At 40.9% G+C, this 20,739-nt stretch overlaps 1 protein-coding gene across 14 annotated transcripts in view; it reads right to left on the bottom strand.

Annotated features, from left to right (window-relative positions):
• CIT (citron rho-interacting serine/threonine kinase) overlaps positions 1–20,739 on the bottom strand; it is a 197,790-nt gene that overhangs the window by 38,106 nt on the left and 138,945 nt on the right. For all 14 annotated transcript variants that reach the window (XM_028829964.2, XM_077955375.1, XM_028829963.2 and 11 more), the window contains 5 exons: positions 19,418–19,471; positions 12,174–12,371; positions 11,210–11,403; positions 7,557–7,692; positions 5,564–5,668 (listed from right to left, as the gene is read on the bottom strand). In XM_028829964.2, the coding sequence (XP_028685797.1) occupies positions 5,564–5,668; positions 7,557–7,692; positions 11,210–11,403; positions 12,174–12,371; positions 19,418–19,471 (687 nt within the window). The remainder of the gene's footprint in view (positions 1–5,563; positions 5,669–7,556; positions 7,693–11,209; positions 11,404–12,173; positions 12,372–19,417; positions 19,472–20,739) is intronic.

Consider the following 20,739-nt stretch of genomic DNA (forward strand, 5'->3'; position numbering starts at 1 on the left):
TAGATTCTTACAGACCCTGGTTTAAATCCTGACTTTTACACTTCCCATATCACTGATATCTGTTAAAGTCTGTATTTATCACCTCTCGGAGCCTCAGTTTCTTCATCTGAAAGTGGGTATACTAGCTTGCCTCACTGGATGACATATTGAACACAGTGCCCAGTATACAGCAGGTGCTTACTGAATGTTTGTCCTCTCCATCTCCTTTGTCCTTCTTTCTTCCCTCCATTCAGTTAAGGTGCTCCCTCTCATCCTCCCATCTGCCTTTCGCTAACAACACTGCCACAAACCAAGAGCTACCAACTAAAGATCACTTGGGGCCGGGCACAGTGGCTCATGCCTGAAATCCCAGGACTCTGGGAGGCTGAGGTGGGAGGACTGCTTGAGCCCATGAGTTCAAAGTGGCAATGAGCTATGATTATGCCACTGCATTCCAGCCTGGATGACAGAGCAAGACCCTGTCTCTAAAAAAATTAAAATTAAAATTAAAATTAAAAAAACCATTTGGCCCATGTGCATAACCTGGAATTTCTCAATCAAACCACAGAGCCCCCTAAAATACAGGAAGAAAGGAAAGAAACAGCTAAGATACCCTCCTCCGCAGCATGAGTGATTTTTTCTGCAAATTACCCTCTTTAGTTTCTTCCCACTATTTTAGGACAACATTAATTACTAGGCAGAAACCAGAGAAACAAGTGCTGCGGACGAGAATCTGTTTGGTGACAGCCAAGCTCAAAATATTTTTCTAGAATAAACGCATCAACTGTCCATTGGCTTTCCAAGAAATAGGCTGGTTAAAGTAAGCGGGGCATTTGTACTCTATGAAAATGTTTTTCAGAAGCATTTACCTGCTTCCCAGAAAGAAGCAAACAGAGGTATATTCATGGGCCAGTGTTAGACTGAAAGGGGGGCCTTAGCTGTGTGTTTAGACCTGTCCAACAATTTTACAAGGGTGACAGGAAACTGGCAGGAAAAAGAAAGGGGCTGTATGACAGAATAAGAGCATGAAACAACCCCAGTGGGCTGGAAGAATGGATCAAGACCAACAAGAAAAACTTCAGTAGGATGGTAATTTTTAAATTGTCAACGGAATAAATATAGAACATAAAGATGTTTTTAAGAAAAAGCAAACTTGTGGAAAGGTAGGTAATGATTTAACAGACCAATGGTGTCAGTGATGTGATCAAAACTACCCAAAGGGCCCAGGTAATTGGCAGAGGTTTAGAGCCCAGTATGGAGATGGAAAGATCCCAATGTATTCAGTGCTATTCAGACCACAAGGCCTTGTAGAAACTCTCTGTGGAAAGACAAATCTACCAGAAAAGAACATCCAAAGCTTGAGGGGATCTAAAATGTTTCACTTAAAAAAAAGAAGGTGGCCGGGCGCAGTGGCTCACTCTTGTAATCCCAGCACTTTGGGAGGTCAAGGCGGGAGGATCACTTGAGCCTAGGAGTTTGAGGCCAGCCTAGGCAACATAGGGAGCCCCCGTCTATACAAAAAAAACTTGAAAAAATAAAAGAGAAGGCAATTTGGAGTGCGAGAGCTATTTGGATAGCTAGTTGACTATCATAGAGATAATAAAACTAGTTATCTTGCAGGAAAGTTGCAAGGACCGTAAGAGTTAATTCACGTAAAGTACTCAGACAGTCAGTCATATGGTAAGTGCTAATTAAACCTTAGTTATTTTAATAATTAATCAAGTAATCTGACTATTAATCAATATTAATCTCTCATTTTGGTTGGAGATATCAGACTACTTTCTAATTTCATGTGTTTCAACGTAATGGAACCAGTGGTTTTTAAAAGTGCAAGGTTTCAGTTCCAAATAAGAATGTTCTAAGAATGAGAGTTGCTGGAAAATGGGTTGGGATGTCCAAAGTCATTGTAAGTATTTAGGCCGAGGTTCAACGGGGCCTATCTATGAGGAGTGCTGAGGAAGGCATCTTCTACCTTGGATGAGAGATGAATTTGACCAGGACTAGCAACTGGACTTTGATCACTGGTGTTACTTCCAATGAACTGAGAGTGGCTATAAAGTGTCATGTTGAGAAAGCGTCTGAAGTCATTTTGGGCCCAGGAGGAAAAATGTGAAAGAAAGATCCATTAGTAAAGTTTGTCAGGAGCAGAGATAAAGGGAACAGTGCTGGAAATTGAGACTGCATAATATAAAAATTTTTTCAATTCTGAGACTTTGATTCTGGCTCCATTTAAAAGTCTCCTTATAGGCTGGGCATGGTGGCTCATGCAATAATCCTAGCACATTGGGAGGCTGAGGTGGGCGGATCATTTGAGCCCAGAAGTTCAAGATCAGCTGGGCCAACATCGTGAAACCTCATCTCTACTAAAAATACAAAAAATTAGCCGGGAGTGGTGTTGTATACCCGTAATCTCAGCTACTCAGGAGGCTGAGGCAGGAAAATCACTTGACCCTCGGAGGTGGAGGTTGCAGGGAACCAAGAGCATGCCACTGCACTCCAACCTGGGCGACACAGCAAGACTCCGTCTCAAAAAAAAAATAAAATAAAATAAAAAATAAAAGTCTCCGTACCTACGAAGAGGACACTGAGGTGGAAACCTTGGGCACATATGCTTATACAGCACATACCAACCAGGAGGCCCAATCACAATGTGGGCAATAAAGAGCATTCTTTGTTCCAGAACGGCTTCAACTGTCGCAGAAATCCGCCTCAGGCTCAATGTCAGCCAGATGTCTGTGCTCAAAAATCTTTCTGTGAGGAACATCCTGGGAAACTGGAAATGTTCTCATGTAGGTTTAGAAGTGAGAAGGAGGGAACTGGATCGGGATCCCGGCACTCTATTCCTAGAGTCGTCACTGACTCACCACATAACCTTGGACCAAAGTACTGAGCTGTCAGGGCCAACTCGCCTTCTCAGAAGGAAAATAGGACAGGCATGAGCATTGATTATTTCTGTTCTTTCTGTTTCCAGGATGTGCCTAAAGTGGGAACACTGTCTATTCATCCCAGATAAAAGACCCTAATTCTCTATTTGACCACGAGGTACATTTAACGTTCCCATTGTAGTGTTGTTCATAAGGCCATAGGGTGAATTCCTGTGTGTGTTCACCAAATGTGTGTGTGTGTATGTGTGTTTAGTATTAAATTTTATTTTTTAAATTGTTTACAGAGGCAAAATACACATAAAATTTACCATTTTAACCATTTTTAAGTGTATAGTTCAGAGGCATTAAGTACACTCATATTATTGTGTAACCATCACCACCATCCATTTCTAGAACTTTCCCAAACTCCCACCCATATTTTTCATTTTAATTTTTATTTTGAGACAGGTTCTCACTCTGTCACCCAGGCTACAGTGCAGTGGTACCATCAGAGCTCAATGCAGCCTCAAACACCTGAGCTCAAGTGGTCCTCCCACCTCAGCCTCCTGAGTAGCTGGGACTAGAAGTACACACCACCACACTTAGCTGATTTTTTTTTTTTTTTTTTTTTTTTGGTAGAGGCGGGGTCTCACTATACTGCCTAGACTGGTCTCAAACTCTCGGCCTCAAGCAATGCTCATGCCTCAGCCACCCATATTTTTAAAATTATCATTCAATAAAATATTTTATACTCACCTGCAAAAATTTCACTACACTTTTCAAACTTAATAGCACAACAGTATTACTTCTATCAGCAAAGTGCCTCAGGAGCTATGGGTATCATGTGACAAAACCTCATCAGCCAGAACAGGGCATTCTGGTTAATTAAACTGTCAGGCTCACTAAGGGTTAAACAGAATACTCTTTGGAGTCCAGTTTTTCATTATAAAGTGCATTTGTCCTTGCAGGTCAATCCTAAAGAACAAAGCAGAATCATCAGTGATTCAACATAGAGGGCTCTGGCTGGGGTGTCAGAGGTAGTCATCAATTTAAATAGCGATTCTCAGAGTTCTGTGAAAAGGTACCAGCCATCACGTAAGGGATGGGTTTAGGAGATCAGTCTGAGCTTGTTTTTTATGCTTCAAAAGCAGGGCACACATTATTTTTAACTAAATTACCCAATGTTCAAAAGCCTTCATGAAATTTGGTACTCAGAATAATCTGATAAAATTCTGCCCTATGCAGGAAGCTAATTTGCATGGATGTCCTATCGGCATGAAACTTAATATACTTTGGTATTAGCTCTAAAGAACAATTTAACTCAATATTCACTCACCCATGTATTTAATAAACTTCTATTTGGCATACGCTATGTGCTTGACACTTTATTAAGCTTCACGTAGAAGGATAAAAATGACAGAGACCCTCTGGCCTTCATGACATATTTTTAATGCATTAAATACCTTAAGACAAGCATTATATGACCCCCATACTCTTACTTGAAAATTCTAATTTCAAAATGTCTAATTTGGATCTGACAAATTGTCACTTTCAAAATTCCACCTGGAATGGAAAGCTAACTACTGCATGTTCTCACTTACAAGTGGGAGCTAAGCTATGAGTATGCAAAGGCATACAAAGTGGTATAATAGACACTGTGGACTCAGAAGGGGGAAGGCAAGGAGGGGAGTGAGGGATGAAAAATTACCTATCAGGTACGATATACACTATTTGGGTCACAGGTACATGAAAAGCCTAGACTTCACCACCACACAATTCAACCATGTCACCAAAAAAACACTTGTACCCCTAAAGCTATTGAAATAAAAAAATCTTTTTAAGAAATTTGTTTAAAAGTTCAGGCAGGGCACGGGGACTCATGCCTGTAACCCCAACACTTTGGGAGGCCAAGACAGGTAGATCACTTGAGCCCAGGGGTTCAAAACCAGCCAGCCTGGGAAACACGGGGAAACCCCGTCTCTACAAAACAATACAAAAATTACTCGAGCATGGTGGCATATACCTGTAGTCCCAGCTACTCAGGAGGCTGAGTGGGAGGACGACCTGAAACCAGGAAGTCAAGGCTGCCGTGAGTAGTAATTGCACCACCGCACCTTAACCTGGGCAACAGAGCAAGACCAAAAAAAAAAAAAAAAAGACTCCAGAGAGAAATGAGCTACCAGCCGTGAAAAGACATGGAGGAAACCTGGATGCATATGACAAAGTGAAAGCAGCTAATCTGAAAGGCTACATACTGTGTGATTCCAGATATGCAACATTCTGGAAAAGGGAAAACTATGGAGACAGCAAAAGATCAGTGGCTGCCAGGAGTTGAGGGTGGGGAGGGATGAACAGGCAGAGCACAGAGGGTTTTTAGGGCAGTGAAACTATCCTGTATGATATGGTAAAGGTGGATAACTGTCACTATACATTTGTCAAAACCCATAGAATGTACAACACCAAGAGCAAACCTAATTTAAAGTATGCATTTGGGGTGATGATGATGTGTCAGTGCAGGCCCATTGATTGTAACAAATGGACCACTCTGGAACAGGGTGTTGACAGCTGGGGACGTTGTGGGAGGAGGGGGCGGGGAGTATGTGGAAACTCTTTGTGCTTTCTGCTCAATTTTGCTGTGAACCTAAAGCTGCTCCAAAGAATAAAGCCTATTAAAAGAAAAAAATTCTACTTGGCCCTTATCCCAGGTGTTTCACACTCACCTCTTCCAGAAGCCTCTGTTTGAGCTCTCGTTCAGTCTCCAGCTTCTGCTGTAAGCTTCGGGCATTCATTTCAAGCATAGCATGCTTCTTCTCCAGGTCATTGAGCTAGACATTTGGAAAGATTGGCATAATGCCACATTTAGGAATGTTAGATGCTGACAACTTTTATGAATGTCCACGAACCTTCACGAAGAAAGAATATTGAGTTCTAAAGGTCAGAACGTAAAGGTTGCTTTTTTCTAAATACAGAAGTCCATGTCACTGGTGAGTCTTCCATAGGTTATTAAATGAGGATGGAAATTATTTCTAAGGGATGGCTCTTAAATATAGCCATGACAAGTTCTAGGAGATGACTGCTCAAGGATTTATTTATCTGACATGCTTTGGCTGAATTTAATTAAATAATCATATGCTGAATGCTTACTACCTGCATTATGGCTTTTAGGATGAAAGGATAACTAAGCTCTCAAGGATCTTACATCAAGTCAGAAAGGCCCATAACTAGACACATACGCAAATAATGACTGCTTTGTCAGATTTTAAGTTTGATAAGAAAGGCTTGGGAAGGAGAAATTCATCCCAATTAAGAGAAGATCAAGACAATAAGGTATTGCAAAGTCTGGAGCTTTAAAAGACACAAAGGACTTTGCTGCTTAATACTTTAAGAGCAGTCAACTAGAAAAAAATATTTTTCACATTAAACATAAAAGGCCTCACATATCTCTAATAAATCTAGTTTCCTCATGCTAAAAAAAAAAGTGGTAACCCAGTTTCAGGGAACTCAGGAGTGTTCCTCACTAGAGAGCTCTGGCCTTAAATCTAATAATTCTGTTTCTATTAATATAAGTATCTGGTAAGAAAATAATCATGGATGCCCATAAAGATTCATATTTATCACACTGTTATTTATATGGCAAAATACTGGAAGCTCAAATTTCCAATACAAGTATAATGATTAAAGTAGGTACTTCCATGGAATTTATTTATTTTTTTTAGAATCACATGTTCAAAAAATACTCAACTCAGAAAAAACCTGCAGTTAAATGATTTTTAATAAAAACATGTAAAGCTGTACACATGAGAATCTAATTTATAAAAATACATACGTATGTCTATGTATGTGTGTATATGCATAAACATAAGCACAGAGACTGCAAATAAATTCACGAATAAAACAATAGCAATGGGTGACCAGCCATTATTTCCTTTACTTTTCTGTGGTTTCTATATTTTCCACAATGACCCAAATAACTATTTTTTCTATCATGAAATAACAAAGTTATAGAAAATATAAAATCAGATTGTTATTTTGTGTGTGTATGTGCATGAAAAAGAGTGTCTATGTATGCATCTGTGTGTTTATACATAAAATTCCTCTGATCTTCACCTTGGTGATCTGTAACACTGAAGTACCTATTCTGTATCTCTCTCAAGATTATTAGCTAAAATCTCTAAAACATTGGTTATGACTGTAAATGTAATATGGAGAGGCACATGGATGGAACACGTGTATTTCCCATGTGAAATACTGAGAACTGGAATGCGTCATCAGACCCTATCATGACCCTGAACTTGGAACAAGGAGAAGCTGAGCTACCTATTACTGCAGCAATGGGATGAGCATTAGTCACTGCCACCAAGAACTTCCCAAAGATGCACAGCATTCAATCCATAAAGCCTTCTGGAAATAAGATGCCAGACAACCAGAGAGTAGAACACCCAGATCAAAATTCGAACTTCAAGGGCCTAGACACACAGATTTTAAAAAGTCACTGGCCAACTGTGATCACTGGGCACCCACCACACCCACCCACGCTACTGCCAACCAAAAATGTCCCATGGTAAGGCAAAACCATGGGACATTTTTGGAGTGCATGAACATATGTTTATGAAATATGTTTGCCATGGATTGCATTTGAATTTTTATCAAGCGTGCCTTTAAAAGAAGGAAACGAAAATGTTTTCCTAAAAAGCAGAAGGGGTGGGCGCTGACCTTGTCAGAGAGGCTCTCGGCCTTCAGCTTCTGCTCTTTGAGAGCCTGCTGCAGAGCGAGAATCTCCGCCTTGTGCTCCTTCACTGCCAGCTCCACCACCTGGCGAGACTCGGTGATCCGCTGATCGGCTCTCGCCCTGCCAGAAAAACACAGGTCAGCTTTTGGAAGCCCCCCAAACAGCTGACCTGCTGAAAGAAGGCTGGTCCATCTCTAATCCTGACGAGCAACTAAACAGGCTGCAGGCCAGAGAGATGCCCAACCTTGACTCCTAGTTCCAAACTGTCTTCCTTTCCAACAGCTTACCAAGCAAAGATTTGACCCATGTTAGGTTTGGGTGAGAAAAAACAAAACAGGCCAGGCGCAGTGGCTCACACCTGTAATCCCAACAGTTTGGGAGGCCAAGGTGAGTGGATTACCTGAGGTCAGGAGTTCCAGACCAGCCTGGCCAACATGGTGAAATCCCATCTTTACTAAAAATACAAAATTAGCCGGGTGTGGTGGTGTGCACCCCTAATCCCAGCTACTCAGGAGGCTGAGGCAGGAGAATCACTTGAACCCAGGAGGTGGAAGTTGCAGTGAGCCAAGATCACACCACCGCACTCCAGCCTGGGTGACAGAGCAAGACTCCATCTCAAAAAAAAAAAACAAAACAAACAAACAACAAAAAAAAGTTAAATGTTTTTGGGTACTCATCAAGAAACTGAAACTTGAGGCTGGGTGTGGTGGCTCACGTCTTAATCCCAACACTTTGGGAGGCTGAGGTGGGCGGATCACCTAAGGTCAAGAGTTCGAGACCAGCCTGGCCAACATGGTGAAACCCCATCTCTACAACAAATACAAAAAATTAGTCAGGCATGGTGGCGCGTGCCTGCAATCCCAGCTACTCAGGAGGCTGAGGCAGAAGAACTGCTTGAACTTGGGAGGCGGAGGTTGCAGTGAGCCAAGATGGTGCCACTGCACTCCACCCTGGGCAACAGAGCAAGACTCCATCTCAAAAAAGAAAGAAAAAACGAAAGTGAAACTTGAATCTGTTGAGTGTCTCCATAAATAATGCTAAAGAACAGAAAAATCAGAAGCAAACTGGGAAAAAAAAATCACTTCCCTTTCCCCATTTAGGTATCATGCTTCCTACTTCCACACTTTGGCTTATACAATCTCCTCCACTGGCCATCCCCTCCTTTGCTACTCTGCAAACTCAAATCTTACTCAGCCTTCAAGGATAAATTCAAATGCTATGATCTCCATTAAACTGTTTCCACTTTCTCTTCTCAGAAGCAACGTCACCTTGTTCTGTATCCAAAGCATAACTGTATTTCTCTCCTAAATATATATATACATATTTGAGATGGAGTCTCACTCTGTCGCCCAGGCTGGAGTTCAGTGGCGCCATCTCAGCTCACTGCAACCTCCACCTCCAAGATTCAAGCAATTCTCCTGCCTCAGCCTCCCAAGTAGCTTGGACTACAGGCGCATGCCACCACACCCGGCTAATTTTTGTATTTTTTGTAAAGACAGGATTTCGCCATGTTGGCCAGGTTGGTCTCAGACTCCTGACCTCAAGTGATCCACCCGCTTCGGCCTCCCCATCTCTCCTAAATATCTGAATCCATATCTCCTCCAGTAGACTCTTAGGCTCTTGAGAACACAGATTAACAATTATATTTTACTCATCTCAGTACCCCACATAATACCAAAACAGAAAAAAGAAAAAAAAAAGAAAAGAAAGGCACGATCTTCCACAATTGCCCTGAAAGCAGACATGAAATGAAAGCAGACTAATGCTAGTCTTCCTGAGAACAGTTCATAATTATACCTTCCATGTACGGTCATGTATTTCTTGATGCTGAAGCCAGATCCTACCCCAAAAATGATCTCCGTAGGTCCCTAGAAACAGCTAGGATAGGAGCTGCACTTGAGGGCGGGAGGGAAGGGGTCTGTGAGAAAACAACCAGAACTTATAGTGAGGATGGCAGAGTCTAAGGATTCAGAAGGAAGCTGGAACAGGAGACTTAAACAGCAGTCCCTCACATCAACAAATACCCTGAGTGTAGAAGCTGGGAGGATCCACAAAAAGGAACTGTTTCTACCATTTCTCTTGAAATGTAAGGGTTCTCATCTTTTACCTCCAAACTTTTGAAGCTCAGTTGAACTTTGCATAATCCATCTGATATATTTAGTTGAGCCTACTATGGCCCAGTAAATGTGAGAGATACCCAAAAGAGTGTGACACAGATTAATTCATTGATTGATATTTCTACGGATAGCTTATCTTGCTTAAGGAGTTCAGAGAATCACAGGAAGGTAAGTTTCAGAGGAAGGTGACATGAGCAAGGTTATGAAAAATGGATCCAATTAGCTGTGCAGACAGGAAGTCACGGGGCACACACTAGCCCATATCGTGCCTTTGTACAAACTGGAAAGCGGCACCCGTCCTTCTAGGCCATTTCTTTCCATCTGTGAAACGTCATCACGTACCAATTTTGTCAGAAACAAAAACAGTTTCCTGCCATGAGCTGTAAATCTGTCATAACAACTCTTCCAGTCTATGACATCTTCAATGTGACCAGCAACCCTCAGAGCTATGGAGTACACAATTGCACCACTGTGGCCCCGCAGGAAGGGAAATCTATACTAGGTGAACTGTGGAAACAAAAGTGAGAAAGCAGAGGAACGACACTACCTGAACTGATTATTATCACTTCCTACTAAGAAAGGAAAAAAAAGAAAAAACAGGCAGGCATGGTGGCTCATGCCTGTAATCCCAGTACTCTGGGAGACCAAGGCAGGTGGATTACTTGAGGTCAGGAGTTCAAGACCAGCCTGGCCAACACAGTGAAAACCCATCTCTACTAAAAATACAAAAAAAATTAGCCGGGCATAGTGGCGCGCACCTGTATTCCTAGCTACTTGGGAGGCTGAGGAAGGAGAATCTCTTGAACCCTGGAGGTGGAGGTTGCAGTGAACTGAGATGGTGCCACTGCACTCCAGCCTGGGTGACAGAGTCAGACTCTGTCTCCAAGAAAAGGAAAAAAAAAACACTAAACTATTCTTGTAAAGCAGTGGTTCTCCACTGGGGACAATGGAGACACTGGGAATATTGGGGGCAATGTCCAGAGACATACTTGTTGTCACAACTTGGGAAGGGGGTTGTTGGTGGCATCTAGTGAGCAGAGACGAGGTATGCTGCTCAATATCCTACAATGCACAGGACAGCCCCCATAACAAAGAATGACCCAGCCTGACATGTCAATAGTGCCAAGGTTGAGGAATCCTGGGGTGGAGGGAAGACTAGCACTCCACATGACCAGGATTAAAATGGTAATGTTCTTGCTATGGTTACTCTGATAAGAAACCTCATGAGAGTGTTTCTGCACAGAAAACAGAGGTATTTGCCCTGATGCCCAGGCCTCTGCGTGGGGAAAACAGATACCAGCCATAGCCACAGAATCCAACTCACACTATCTACGTTTACAACTAGGGTGACCACCCCATCCTGGTTTGCCCAAGAGTCTCCTGGTTTTAAGCACCAGGAGGCTTGTGCCCCAGGAAGCTTCTCAGTCTCAGCTGGGAAAGCTGATCACCCTGTTCACAACTCTCAGGCTGATCCTCCTGCGGTCACCTGTCATGAGCTTTCCACAAACACAAAACCCCACCTGCTCTGTTTCTCGGTGTCCAACATCCTCTGCAGCTCTCGAACCCGACACTCAAACTGGGATTTCTCGTCACCCAGGACGCTCCTCCAGGCCTCCCACTGCCGCTCTTTTTCTAGCAGCTCGTCGTTTAGGGCCTCCAAATCCATGACCTGTTCCTCCAGCATGGTACACGTGGTCTTCAGAGCCTCCATCGTCTGCAAATCAGTACCACGGATTTGTGCCTTATCTTTAAACAAGGATTTCCTGGAGATTACTTTGGTCAGGTCAGTTTCAGAAAAGCACAAGTTTCTAACTACAGTTTGAAATGCAGCTTGTCTTTTTCCTCTACAGCCCGAGGGGACCAGGCAAGAATGGACGAAGGGCCAGTGCTGCAGCCACCTTAGAGACAGAACCCAAAGCAAAGCCAGGGGAAGCGACTAAGCTTAAAATCAAGCCATTTATGTTGATCTCCCAAAGCATTTGATTTTGTTTTTATCTATATTTATTTTTTCGAGGCAGGGTCCAGCTCTGTCACCCAGGCTGGAGTACAGTGGCATGATCACAGTTCACTGCAGCCTCGAGCTCCTGGGTTCAAGCATTCCTCCCGCCTCAGCTTTCTAAAAAGCTGGAACTATTGGCATGCACCACCAAGCCCAGCTAATTTTTATCTTTTTTGTTTTAAGAGATGGGGTCTCCTGGGCTCAAGTGATCTTATCGCCTCTACCTCCCAAAGTGTCTGGATAACAGGGAAGAGCTGCCGCACCGGCCCAATTTTTTAAAATCAAAATTAATAAGAACTACACACTTTTAAAAGCCATTTTTAAAACCCTAAAGACTTAGAAACAAGACACGATTCTAAAAAGAGCCCAGTGAAGTTGGGTATGAAGTTTAGTGTTGGAACCCTTGGGAGAATGCACCAAGCACTCCTCCTAAAATTGTTCTAAAAGTCCTCCAAGGATCTCATGACCTTGTTAACCCTCCTTACTTGCTTCTGGCTGGTAAGCTGCATCTCTCGTTCTGTGATCTCCCGGCGAAGGTGGTCCACTTCACTTCGCAGTTGTACAATCTCATCGTTGGCGCCGGAAGCCTCATCGAGTTGTTTGGACAAGTAGAAGTTTTGGTTGTTGAGTTCAGCGTTATCCTCGGTCAGCTGGTTTAGCTGCTCCTCCAGGTCTGTGATTACCTAAAAGAGGAAAGGAATCCAGTTACATGCCAAGCACATTCATTTCAAATGAGAAATTGCTTCTAGGGCTATGGATTTCTGAACTCACGTGACACTGGCAATCAACGTGCCGCTCATGAGTTTGCCCACCTGACCTTGAGAGTCACGTCCAAGCTCCCACGCCCACCCACTTAACTCTAAACACGAGCAGTGGTAGAAAAAGACCCAGTTTCTCTCTAACTCAGGACACATCTAAGAAATATGGCAAAAGCAATCAAAAGTAATCACTGCATGAAACGGACGACTTTGAATGAGATCAAGTTGACAGAAATAATACAATATGGAAGGAAAATGCAAATTAATAATAGAGTGGTATCACAATCTGCTAATTAAGCTAAAAATGCCCATGACACTATCTCTAGGACCTTATTATTGGAGATGGCCACAGTCTTAGAAAGCAAAATGAAGTTCTTATCAAGGAAGACTGACAGGGAAGGGCACCAGGAGTTATTTCAATAATATCACAAGCAATAAATTTAATTTCATACAACCAAGGAAAAAAAACTTAAGGGAAACTCAGAAAAACCTTGAAAATACAATACTGTACTATACCATCACTTTAATGTATTTTACTATACAGTTGGCTATCAGACAATGGGAAGCCATGTATATGAAACTGTCATTTTATTGAGCGAGATTTAATCGGGGTTTGCTAAATTACTTTCCTGCTCAGTAGCAGAATGACTTCAATTTCAGAACATTTAGCTTTCCTATTCTCTTTGCTGAGGTTTAGAATTACTGCTTGCAGAGAGCTTTCATGCATAATACTTTAGAAGTTTAAGGGCAATTTTCTAATAATAGTTGGACTGAGGCACACAGGCAGTAAATTAAATTGTATGTAACAAAAAGAAGGAAATTAAAAGGAAATGCCATTAAGCCTACAGTTATTAATTGTTTCCAATTTTCAAACCTAGAGTCGATTTCGTTTATGAAATGTTGCCATTGCTTTCATGACTAATTCCCTATTTTAACCCTCTTTGATTATCAGTTTTTTAAAAAATCTCCCCAGGCACATGGAATTAAAGAACATCAATTAAGTACATTTGTCCACAAATGTACTCAGAAGAGATACAACTTTTCATTTTGTTAACTGAGCTGATAACCTTTTAGTGTATGGTCTAATGGTCTAGTGATTTGCTTTTTAATGTCAAAAGCCACATTAATTCATAGTACTGTTTTGAGATACACTGTCAGCTACAAGAAGGGGAATAAAAGTTATCTGGTCAGGTTCTTAGCTCAGATACCTTCTTTATCAACGAAGACAAATAAGCAAAATCTGCACATTTGCCATTTCTAGCAGACACTTATGACTTATAGGGTCCCTGCCTTTCCCTTTCTGTGACATGTTAAATCTCCTGAAACCAGAAACAATGAATAACAATGCCCACTAGTTCAACTGGTCTCCTTCCTGTATGTAGTAAACCTATTCCTTAAGATGTTTTTCGTAATGTCTCCATTTAACTACTATGCTTCCCCCTACCTCTTTCCCAAAGAAAAGTAAGACAGGCAGGCTGGCTTGGAAGATATAAAATGGATTCTGGAACCCCAAATAAGCCATCTGACCTTTGCTGGGTTGGTTTCTCCATCTGTGACATGGGAGTGAACACTATATTTACTCATCTGCTCTTACTCTTTTAATTTTTTGAATTTTCTTGCATGTTATTTGACCTTAATGTATCATGTGAACATGAGGTCAGGAAATCGAGACCATCCTGGCTAACACAGTGAAACCCTGTCTCTACTAAAAATACAAAAAAGTAGCCGGGCGTGGTGGCAGGCGCCTGTAGTCCCAGCTACTCGGGAGGCTGAGGCAGGAGAATGGCATGAACCCAGGAGGCGGAGCTTGCAGTGAGCCAAGATTGCGCCACTGCACTCCAGCCTGGGTGACAGAGCAAGACTCCGTCTCAAAAAAAAAAAAAAAAAAGCCTCTTGGGGAATAAACAGACCAGACTACAGAAAGTCTACTCACATGGAAACACATCATTGCCAAAATAATTTACTTGTCATTCAAGGATGTAGTTAAGACTTTGGGTACCTGCTTTCTTTGATTCATGAAAAAAATGCAATTTATCATTTGTGATAGTAGCCCATTTCTGCCACCTTTTCTTTTTCTCCCAAAATTATATTATAAAATGCTAAAGAAGAAACACTTGGAAAAGGGCAATTTGGTATCACTCAGTTGAGATGGGCCCATTGGAGTAAGAAGGGTCTTTCTATTTCCCTGTTGTCATCCAGTCTACAAGGGTTCTTGTGGCTCTGATTATATTTCTGGTTTGTGATTGCTGGTTCTATATTTGGTCATCATCTCTATTTTGCCCATTTGACAAGAGAAGTGTTACATGTTTTTGTAAAGTACCCATACTGAGATTTAAGGCATTTTAATTGATTTGGACTTTTTATACACATATTCTATCTACCCAAGCCGTAACACAGTTAGCTTGTGACCTTGTTTCAAGTTGCTGGAGTCATGATATTAAATGTTGGACACACCCATGCACACACACACATATGTTACTGAGTTTACAGATATTAAACTGACTTATGACATAGGCAGTAAATTAATGGTCTTTGTGAGTTTTTTTAAAAAGGCATAGTAACAGGCAATGTTCACTACTGTCCTTTGAAGTAGGTATTATTTTATTTCTATTTTATGGATGGGGAAATTGGGGCAACAGAGATGCTAGGTAACTTGCCCAAGGTCACTGCTAGTAAATAACAAAACCAGAATTCGAACCCAACACTAAAACTCAAGAATCTACATTCTTGCCCCCTAAACTATACTGCCTCTCTAAAATAGGGATAGAAGTGTTTATTCAATTTTTTTATTCAGATCTTTGAAAACTGAAATGATGCAGGTAAAATATATTTACCATTCAGGACAACCCTTCTTGATTTCGATCCAGGGAATGTGCAAGGAAAATTGGTAGGTCTACTTTCTGGTCCTGGGTATATTCTCTCTCCACCAAGGTCAAATGATTTGTTTACTATGAGTCTGTTAACCTCTTAACCCCAAAGATAGAGGGTAAAAAAGAGAAACTGAAAGGCTGATTCCATCTTAGCAGTAAAAAAAGATGGGCAAGATATCTTCACAACGCAGGGGCCAGCAGAGCTTTCTTACATGCTGTTTTTACAGATAACAGGTCTTGGTACAGTTAGAAGAAAGAAGGGAAGATTAAAAAAAATGATCTAAGCTGGACATGGTGGCTCACACTTGTAATCTCAGCACTTTTGGGAGGCTGAGGTGGGTGGATCACCTGAGTCTGAGAGTTCAAGACTAGTCTGACCAACATGGAGAAACCCCATCTCTACTGAAAATACAAAATTAGCCAGGCATGGTGGCACATGCCTGTAATCCCAGTTACCCAGAAGGCTGAGGCAGGAGAATCGCTTGAACCCGGGAGGTGGAGGTTGTGGTGAGCGGAGATCGTGCCATTGTACTCCAGCCCGGGCAACAAGAGTGAAACTCCGTCTCAAAAAAAAAAAAAAGATCTACTCTCAGTGTCAAAAAGAAAAAAAAGAAAGAACTTTGTTTGGGCTGATCTGATCTGTTGTTTTTCAATGCTATCATGGTTCTGAGAAGAAGACATGGACCTCTCACACCTAACTGGAAGACCAGCAGAGCAAAATTACCAGGTAAATGTCCAATGGCACGTTAGGGGTGAAGAAACCAGTCAGATAATGAGCATCAGGCTAAAAAGACACAGGACTGAAATCCTATTTTAATGCCTGGTTCTCTTCTGAAGGCAGCTATTTGCATATTATTTATTTTTAATCTTATAGCTGACAGATTGATTCATAATTAAAACTGTGTCATATGTTTGCCCACCAACTCCCCTCTAAAACAGACTTAGGTAGGGTTTTAGGTGCCAGATTGAATCAAATCCTTTTTAAATGTCTTCAAAATATAGAAATGGTCTGAGCTTGAAAATCTTACTGTGCATGAGCTTTTTGAAAGCTGAAGAGAGCTCCTATCAATTGAGTTATTATGGGAATTGTGGGAACTCCCATAATAACTCATTTTTAAATGACAAAGATGACATTTCCTAGCGGAGACAATCTTCGGCAATGCCAAAAAAGAAAGGAACCTCCAACACATTCCTCTGAAGTGTCTTTAAAGCGGTCTTGAACTTGGAAAAGTATAATTGAGACCTACTATTGTGGCTAAATGATGTTCTAAAGTAGTGGTTTTCAAACTTTTTAAAGTAGCAGCAGAGCCATTTTCCAAACAAAAGATTATATTATAAGCCCAGGAGAATAAAATATTAATAGTAACCAATGTTGTTTAGCACTTTCTATGGATCAGGCCCTGTGCAAGCAGTTTGCATGTATCTCATTTAATTCTCGCAGCAACCTTATGAGGGAGGTACTACTACCAAATCCCATGACTCAGTGTTCCATAAGTTGTACTGTCTGAAATGTGGATACGTGGTATACTGGAACCAGAAGTTCTCTCTCTTCCCTCACCCAGCCCCCAAAGAGCAGTTATTAAATTAATTACGTATCCTACAATCAATGAGGGTACTGATTGGAACTGAGGGTATACAATGTCATCTCCATTTTACAGACAAAGAAAGAGGGGCTTCGTAGGATAATAAGCATAGGTTACTAAGAGGCCAATTTATAATCTGAACTCTGTCTGATTCCAGAGCCCATGGCTTAGACTACTAAGTTACCCAGCTGCTCTGGCTGAAATGTGGGTGGAGGGCATCTCTCTCAGGTTCACACACACACACTTGGGAAGGCCCCCAGAGGCTTCGCCACAGAACACAGAGGTAAATGACGCAAAGATCAGAAGTCACCGTTCCAGAAAACGCAAATTTGGAGAGCATTAGAGTTACATGCGAAAGTAACCAAATGCAGTCTACATACTAGTGTATTCCACTAAAATTGACTTTCAATTTTTAAAATGGGGGACAAGATGAATTACAAAGGGGTATAAGGAAACTTTTGAGGGTGATGAATACAATAAATATTTTGTTTTTATCACTCAAGAATGAAATTTGGATAATCTTATCCAAAATAATAATAAAATTCATTTTGATTGTTTTGCTGTTTCACAGTTATATACACGTTTTAAAACGCATCAGATTATAGTACACCAATTATACCTCAATAAAACTGTAAAAAAATGTTTTTTAGAAAGTTCTTATGCCAAAAGACTAAAAAAGGAAAAAAGAACTCCAGATGAATGGAACAGGATTACTAATGCACACATTTTTAAAAATCCAAGCTTATATAAGGAAAAAATGGTAATATAAAAAATTCCACAGTCATAAAATGATCTACATTTTATTCAGTGATCATTCACGCGCACGTATGTAATATAAGCAAATAACTCGTGTGTAAAATAAGAAAGAAAGGCAACAAGAAACTAAAATCCTAGGGCAGAAAACTACCAGAATGTCAACCCCCAACTACTCAAGGAAGGGAGGAGGGATGGAGGAAATCCACAGACATTTTAAGGCAGGCCCATCCCAATCCACCATCATATCAGGAAATGCAGACCAAAAAACTGGTCTGTCAGTTCCCCACTAAAGTCAAACAGAGGCAAATATCATGACCTAGTAATTCTTGGGAAATGCTCACCAGAAGTAAGTGCTCACAGCCACCAAAGGCTTTGTGCAACAGGGTTTCCTAACAGATTGATCCATTACGGAAACAATCCAAATGTCTACCAACAAGGAGAATGGATAAACAAACTATAGTTCTATTCATACACCAGAAACACCATACAGTGATTAAAAAAAGAACAAATTATTGATAGGTACAGCAACGTGGAGGAACCTCACAAACCATTTAAGCGAAAAAAAAAAAAAAAAAAAAAAAAGCTAAGCCCCAAAGAGCACATCCTCTGTGATTCCATTTATATGACATTCAAGAACAGGCAAGACTAAACTATGGTATCAGAGGTCAGCATAGTGGTTACCCTTTGGGTGAAGGATGATGATGGGAAGGGAACAAGAGGGAGCCTTCAGGGGCTGAGAAAGTTCTGTACCTTGATCTACATTGGGGTTACCTAGTTGTTTATCTGTATAAAAATTTTATTGAGCTGTATACTTAAAATCACTACATTTTTATGTGCTTTACTAGATACATTTTATACCTAAATTAAGAAAAAAAATACCGTTAGGACTTAATATCTCATTTATAGTAGCTAAAGAGGAAATAAAGAGCTCATAACAAGAAAATAAAATATGTATGTGTGTGGAGGCTGGAAGGTGTTTCTGGAAATTCACAAATGCAAATAATACAAACAAGGACAAGATCACTGAGGACTAAGAAGGTAATAAAGTGACAAAAAGGCCAAAGAAAAGAGAGGGCACATGAATAAGGAGAACATCCCCATCTTCTGAAAGGGGCCTATTTCAGTCCTTCACTCTGATCAAAAATAGACTGAATTCCCACCGACCCTACTCTATTATATAACCTATGGAAGATGCTTATCCACTCATAGCATTTATTTCTCTCAATATAAATAACATCTCCCAAAGAGTCCTAGATTTTGAATTTGCATGTTAGAAAGCCAAATTCTGCCTGGTAGGAAGTTACAATTTCTAGGTCTCCAGGAGAAGAGCTCATTGGTTCTTCCTCTGCAGGGGTAGCAATCTGGAGAAGTCTCACAGATACAACTACCTTGGTGACAGGAGAGTCTCTGAGCTGGGTTAGCCATGAAACCGTCTACATTGGGGTAGGAGGGGGAGCTGCCTTGGGATTTTCATTGCAGCTGCTGAAACCTATTAGTGCTTCCACAAGTGAGAATTATTTTGACCCTTCCAACTATCCTCTTCCCCCAAACAGGAAGAATGGTTTCAGTTTTTCAAAACTGGAAGAACCCCAAAAAAACAGGTTATCCAGGGCTCAAAAACTCCAAATAAGGTGATTGCATTATCTTCTTCAAGCTGCAAGTTCGAATCAAAACTCGTCACCAATATTTTAAAGAGCTGTCCCCTTTTCCTTCTCTGTTAGTTTCATGTTATTTTAATCATCTTTGGTTAATTAATACTCACAGTACAGCTGTTACGAAGAGCATCAAATTTGCGCTGGATTTCATCTCTATGTGCCTAAAAGGTAAGAAGTTGATTATAAATTTTTCATAGGGTAGAATACAATTCTACATGCTACGGGTCAAATATAGAGAATAGCAATTTGCCTGGAAAGCTGAGAATGCGGCACTAGCATCTGTTTTTCAAAGAACGAATTAATCAAATCATCCCCAACACCAGAAATAAGTTACAGGAATACACAATGCTGTGTTAATAACAATTAACTCTTTAGACCACACATGCACACCCTGTACAAATATTTTTAACATTTATATTAACATCTAGAGACTATTAGGAGAAAAGGGGGAAAAAAAGCAATAAAGGATGAAGTTTTACTCTCCTTCATTTGTCCTATTCCCATTCTGAAAAGATGAGTAATTTTCCCTCTTCCCTCCAACTAACTCCTCCCCAGCCCACTCCCTGACACACACATACACACAGAAACGCACACACAGGACAACAGCCAGGACAAAGGGACTTTGTGTGTGTGTTGTTTTTTCATTAAAAGCTGCTGACATTCAGAAAACTCTACATGGGCCTTGAAATAAATATATATAGGCTTTCTCCAGGACAAAGCTGCCTTAAACCAGCAGCATTTGTTCAGTTGACAAGGATTATTTTTTAGCACATACTATATGCTTGACACTGTGGAAGGATATAGGCACCCATGACCTGTGCCTTCATTCTGGTGAGGGAAGATCAGAAATGAATAAGTGCGTGATTACAGATTGGGACAAATGCTATAAAGAAAACAAATAGGGACCAGTTTAGAAAAAAAAAAAAAAAAGAATAAGAAAGGTAGGTAGAAACTTACTTAGATGGGGTGGTCAAGGAGGGCTTCTCTGAGGAGGTGGCATGCAAACTGAAACCTATAGGATGATGAGGAGCCAGCCATGCAATGGACAGGAGACGGCAGAAGGAGCAGCATTTGCAAAGACCCTGAGGCAGGAAAGGGTCTGGTGCATTTGATGAACAACAACCACCAAAAAAACTGAGTGGCTACAGCAGAGTTTTTCAAATTGCAAGCTGTAATCCAACAGCAAGCATGACAAGTCGGGATTTTTGGTTCGTTGTATCCAATGAAGTAGAATTAAAAAAATAGTATTGAAAACATCAGAATGTGCCTTGAGTAGTAAACATGAGCTCTGTTATAGGAAACTTCTGCTTTAGATACTCTAACTCATCAAATTTAAGGCACTTTCCATTGTAAAACCTATGACTATTTTATGTAACATTAAGGAAGAAAAAGTCCTATCAAACTATGACATGTTTATGTCTGTATATGA

The sequence above is a fragment of the Macaca mulatta genome, chromosome 11, assembly GCF_049350105.2.
Source record: "Macaca mulatta isolate MMU2019108-1 chromosome 11, T2T-MMU8v2.0, whole genome shotgun sequence".
In the NCBI taxonomy this organism is placed as follows: domain Eukaryota; kingdom Metazoa; phylum Chordata; class Mammalia; order Primates; family Cercopithecidae; genus Macaca; species Macaca mulatta.